This window comes from Rosa rugosa, chromosome 2 (genome assembly GCF_958449725.1).
Source record: "Rosa rugosa chromosome 2, drRosRugo1.1, whole genome shotgun sequence".
NCBI classification, from domain to species: Eukaryota; Viridiplantae; Streptophyta; class Magnoliopsida; order Rosales; family Rosaceae; genus Rosa; species Rosa rugosa.
In genome coordinates, this window is record NC_084821.1 from 53,363,284 (window position 1) to 53,369,506 (window position 6,223).

The window sequence follows — 6,223 nt, forward strand, 5'->3', positions numbered from 1 at the left end:
TTACAAAAGATTAAAGAACGTATTTCCTTTCAAAATGATAACAGAACTCTTTAATTAGTTACTATAAGTCTGACTTAATTGATGAGAACTTAATACATAAATTAGGTCTTCGGTTAAGTTTATAATCCATACACACCTTTCAACAACCATGTAGACAACGTGATACAAAGATCTCATATTCTCATTAGTCATTTCACTTGTAAAACACCAGGGAAAGTCGGATACTTTAGAAACCTTGCTATACTGATATTAATGACTGCCAGACTAACACAGGAAACCTAGAAGTCCAGAAATAGTTGGTTGATAGGTTTGCAAGTCAGATCAGGAGAAACATGATAAGATTGCTAAATTGGAAGTGGTCAATAGCCCCTGCTTTGTGTGTACATGAATGGAAATATGTCAACGACCATTCCACATGTGACATCTTTGGATGCATTTGTTCTGCACATTTCATTCATTTCCTTTCGTCCTCATCACCCACCTCAGCACCCAATAATTAACTCTCTCTCTCTCTCTCTCTGTGCAAATAAAAATGGCCCAAAACAAAGAAACTCGGTTTCTCTTTGACTCTTCCATCAAGTTGGAGGTCCAGCCTTGCACGGTAGTTGGCACTATTCTACGTTTTGTCTAAGTATAAAATATGAGGAGGTGACAATTCGGCAGCCATTTTCGGAAATTTTTTTGGCGTGGCAATTTCAGAAAAAACAGCACCAAGATTTTGGAGGGAGCAAGCAGCATTCATTATCAGCGAGAAATAGAGAGGGAAAAGGAGTTGTACTGTTTTGAAAGCGATTTGATGGTTCTTTCTTCTCAATATTCCGCATTTCTAATTGCCAAATGTGCAGCTGGGATTGCCGGTATTGTTCTCTTCAATCTCTTATCTGATTTGGGTTGTTCTTGTTTTGGGATTTGATTTTAGTTAAACAGAGGAAAACCCATGTTTGAATCTCTTGAACTGGTTATTGTTTGGGGGCTTGATTGTTGTGCTTTGTGATTTGCTGCAAGGCTTTATTGTTCTTGCATTTCTTGCAACTGCAAAGGAACCTTTCTTTGTTTTTTTGTTGGGTTCTGCCATTTTGGTCTGAAAGTCAACTTCATGATTGTTATCAGTACTGATTAGAAGAAAACTATGCATCTTCTACGGGATCTCCCATTCAATTTTCCGGTGGCCCAAAGTTTTGCTGTGAAAGGTGAAGTTTTTGCAGCAGTTAGGAACCAACTTGATTGTGTTTTGATGCCTTTTTCTCTGACTGGTGTTGGTTTGAAGTGTAATTTGACATGACTATATACTGTCTGACTTGAAAAGGATTCCGGAAAATATATTTCAAGAACTGCATACAACTCTTTTAGCAAGAAGTAAATGTTGGTTTGACTGAAAGCTTTTGTTTTTTTGAAAGTTTGCTGCTTAATATTTTAAGCTGTTGAACTCCGGCATTTGGGATTATTCCATGTCAGTAGATGCAGCTTTACATGAGGATCATCACTTACATTGCTTATGTACATAGCATGCAACATTTTGAATAACGAATCTGCATTGCCGATGCTTTAGTTTGTATGTTTTAGTCTGTTACAATTTGGCCAGTGACAACTTCAAATGTCAGTACTCCTGTAATTTGGTGTTAAACTAAAACAGAATGTTTGAATTAGAAAGTAAAACACCTCAGTGGGTGGGACATTGGAGGAATTATCTAATAAAATGACGAGGTGGTTCACCCAGTAATTCCCTACTGATTCTCTCAACAAATCTCTGATGCTCCGCCTTGTTTTGCTAGTGACAATATGTATTGTATACAAATCGTAGTATTAACCATTTGTTTGTATATATAGAAGAAGTCCTCATTTATGCTAATCTTTTATTCGTTGCAGGCAATATCTTTGCTTTTGGGCTGTTTGTTTCACCCATGTAAGTTTCACTCTTTATTAATTCATTCTGTTTGGAAATATTCAATACCAGAAAACCGGAGAATATATATATAGAAGCGTTTTTGTGTTTCATTTACTCCCCAGTTTCTGATTTTAGTTAATGTTATCTTTGTTTATAAATGACAGGCCCACATTCAAAAGAATCATCAGAAATGATTCAACTGAAGAGTTCTCAGGGCTGCCATATATATATGCCCTTTTGAACTGCATGATCAGCATGTGGTATGGATCGCCTCTTATATCTACTGATAACATATTGATTCTTACAGTCAATTCAGCTGGTGCAGTGTTTCAATTTGTCTACATAACCCTCTTCATAATCTATGCTGAGAAACCAAAAAAGGTTACACAATCTTCAGAATTGCTCACTTGTCACTCTGATGAAGTTTCTGAAAGCCTTCTATGTTCTAATCTGTCATTAGTTTCCCCTTAATGTTGCTCACAGGTGAGGATGCTGGGATTGCTGGTAGCAGTTTTTGGTCTATTTGCAATCATAGTCGTTGGGAGCTTGCAGATATCTGACCATTTTCTCCGACAGACAATCGTTGGATTGCTTAGCTGTTTTTCTCTTATATCAATGTTTGCTTCTCCATTGTTTATAATAGTAAGTTGATCCAAGGCAAAGAGAGTACTTCTTTATTAATGTATATATATTCTTTTTAATTTGTATTATTTTATGTGACTTCAATTTACTTACTTGACATATTTTTGCAGAACTTGGTGATCCGTACAAAGAGTGTTGAGTACATGCCATTTTATCTCTCCCTTTCCACCTTCCTAATGAGCACCTGTTTCCTTCTGTATGGAATTTTTAATTACGATCCGTATGTTTATGTAAGATTTCTTCAGAAATTTTTTTTCCTCTGATTTTGCTCAATTCTTTAAAAGTAGCTATTTGGAACTGTCAATTCAGATTACATAGTCCTAGTTTCCCTTGTCTAATGGTATCTTCTATAAATTTCAGGTTCCTAATGGGATAGGAACAATTTTGGGAATTGTACAATTGGCATTGTACTTTCACTATCATCGTTCATCAAAAGAAGACTCCAGAGAACCCTTGATAGTTTCGTATGCATAAACAAGTTTGACAACAAGGAAAGACGAAGTAAGTGTTGTTTCATTGAAGTGAGTGTTATCATCTTTTAATAGTTGTGAGGTGATTCTCTATTGTTTTTTGTGGCTTCTTGCAACCAAAACCATCTTCTGCTCACTTATTGTGTGTACAATTCTGATATTTCCGAGCGTCAAGTTAATGAATTTTTTGCTCCAGTTTTCTTATGCAAAGAAAATTTTGGCCTGGCCTTCGGCTTATCTGCACAATTGTGTAAATCTAAAGTCAATGTCAGAGCAATTTATGAAATCATACATTGCTGCCGTTTTTATTATTTATTGCTTCTGCTATTACTAGGTAAGAACAAAAATGTTATCTTGAGATGATAAGGCAACATGATTGAAGTGAAGCGTGGTGCTGATTACCAACTTGAGACATAAGTTATATTCTTCAGCCTTTCAAGCTCCTGGGTGCCTGATTTGTCAGCCTCCGGCCTACCTCCATCTTACTTTGCCTATATGTGAAACTGCAACCACGTGTACCATAGATACTTACAAAGATGTCCTCCCTTTCCATCTGTAGCATTCATGCAATTGTCCAAGAACAAAAGTTTCTCATCTCACCGAGTCAAAATCTGTATGTAAAGCCTTTTTTATATGGCTTCAGCAGCTTTGCTGTAAAGAGAGGTCAAGTTCCAAAAATGAAATTTGTCTTCCCTTATTTGTTCAATATACTAGTACTGGTGGTTTCCATTTACTTCCTTTCTCATGCAATTTTTCTTTTTTATGTAAATTGTCATTATACCTTGAAGATCCTAGAAGGAGCCTAGAGAGGGGTGAATAGGCTCACAACCAATTTTTTCGTTCAAAACTTTCTCAGGGATTGCAACTGGGTGATCAATCTTGAGTGCTGATACTGAACAGAATATATTGAACAATCAAGCAAACCAACTAAAGCATTAAAGAACACAGATTTTTGTTGACGCAGTAAAACCCTATTAAGGGAAAACATCTGCGTGACCTTTACACTTGAAAGACCAAAACCAAATCACTAATGAAAAACAGATTACAAGTTTACACTACAGGGATTGAACTGACCGCGGCAATCCTTCCTAGACTGACACACTAGGCTGTGTGTAATCACTACTTGCTAATTGTTTATACAAGTGATACAACTCAGAAATCTCAACTATGAAACAAGCTATGAACGCAGCAAGTTCGACTTGGAGATTTCACCTTTAAAGCTTACAATTCCCAACTGAACTCATGGGATGCAAGAGATGAATATGCATGAATGGTTTTGTGTTTTTCAAATTGTTTTCAACATGGAACAAGACACTTTGAAAAGCAGAAAACCAAAGAGATAGACTCTTGATAAACAAAGGGACTGAAACACACAAGTGTTTTCAATCACAGAATAGGAACAGAGAACTCATATATATAGAGGAGGAAGAGGAAGGACAGTTCACTCAAAGAACCCTTAATCTCAATTGGAGTAGGTAAACCCATACCCATAATTTCAGATTGCCCATGTAAACCCATGCTCCTAATTTCAATTGGGAATACCAATTCAAGAAGCCAAAACACTCAAGCTCCATAATCAAAACTGACATAGGAATGGAACCCATGAAAAACCATTGACTTTGAGAAAGAGATGCCATGCATGAGCTTACTTGAGCCATGGGAAGAGGGGTCTTCTTTTGAACTTCAAGTTTGAAGCTTGATCTTGGACAAGACAACAAGATGAGATGGGATGGGGAAGCACATCAACAAGGTAGCAAAGCAGCAAACTGATGAGGTAGCAAGTTCTAATTGAACTAGTCTTCAAACTGGGTCTTGGTCTTCGACAGCAAGGCAGCCCCCAAAGAGAAAAAGAAGCAATTTGCAATTGATCAATTATGCTAAGATGGGAAAGCTGCTAGCAACTGATTTTCCAGTCTTCACGAGGGTCTTTGATAGCAAGACAACCAAGTCAACCACAACAATTGTATTTAAACAAGTATGGGCTTGGGCTGCAACCTTGGGCTTCTTAATGAATAGAGTTTTGTGAAGAAGGAATGCCAATACTATACTAACATACCTATACCTGCTTTAGTGAAAATAATCGGTCTTCCCTTGGGTTTCTATATCATGATGTTCTGGGGAAGTTTGGAAAATCAATTGTCCTCTGAATTTTAAACTTTCCTATGATATAGGGCAAGTGTTTAACATGTTAAATTGTGGACTTCCAAGAAACACAAACATGTTAAATTGTGCCTTTTGTTTAATAAAACACGCGCATGCAGACACACAAAAGGCAAGTTCACCCTGAAGTGGACTTACAGATAGACTTCGTAAAAATTGCCTGTCTGAACTGTAAAACAAATGGCCCCTGCATTGCAACTGAGATTCGTGACTCCATATATATATATATATGAGGACCCTTCCACTAAGGGATCCTTTTTTTTTTGTTTTTTATAGGGATGTGGCATTAGACCAACTTTTCGATCACATTTCGTCATCTCAACCGTTCAGTTTTTAGGTCCTAATGTGTAGATCATTTCTGCAAATTTTCAGCCAAATCGGTGACCGTTAAGGTATCAAACTAGATTAAATCAATGGACGAACCAAATCTGTCAAACTTGAACCTTTCATACTTATAATCTTAAATCACAATTTTGAATGCCTTAACGATAATCAATTTGGCTGAAAATTTGCAGAAATGATCTACACATTAGGACCTAAAAACTGAACGGTTGAGATGCGAAAATATGATCGAAAAGTTGGTCAAATGCCCTATCCCTAGAAAAGATAAAAAAAGGGATCCCTCACTAGAAGGGATATATATATATATATATATACAGATCCTATCCAGAGCGATGCCTCGCTCTGAAATTAACGTGTGAGGTTGGAGTTTAGGGTCACTTTTCGGTCTCATATCCACATCTCGACCGTTCAGTTTTTAGGTACTAATGTATAGATCATCTCTGCAAAATTTCAGCCAAATTGATGATCTTTAAGATATCTAACTCACTTAAACCAATGGACGAACTAAATCTGTCAAACTTGAATCGTACTAGCTTGAAGGCAGTTATCAATGTCTTAACGACCATTAATTTGGCTGAAATTTTGCAGAGATAACCTATACATTAGTACCTACAAACCGAACGGTCAAGATGTGTGTTAATGCTCAAAGTCTGGCGGTAGCCAAACCTCCGTTTAACTCAGGTCCGGTGGGCGGACCGCTACTCTGTATACTTGATGATCCTTG

At 37.0% G+C, this 6,223-nt stretch overlaps 1 protein-coding gene across 1 annotated transcript; it reads left to right on the forward strand.

Moving 5' to 3' along the window:
- The first annotated feature begins 472 nt into the window (after positions 1 to 472).
- On the forward strand, positions 473 to 3,730 carry LOC133728313 (bidirectional sugar transporter SWEET2-like). The gene is made up of 7 exons (XM_062155720.1): positions 473 to 857; positions 1,867 to 1,903; positions 2,050 to 2,266; positions 2,369 to 2,527; positions 2,638 to 2,757; positions 2,888 to 3,028; positions 3,332 to 3,730. The coding sequence occupies exons 1-6, from the start codon at positions 797 to 799 to the stop codon at positions 2,999 to 3,001; spliced, it is 708 nt and encodes a 235-aa protein (XP_062011704.1). The 5' UTR covers positions 473 to 796; the 3' UTR covers positions 3,002 to 3,028; positions 3,332 to 3,730.
- The last annotated feature ends 2,493 nt before the right edge of the window (positions 3,731 to 6,223 follow it).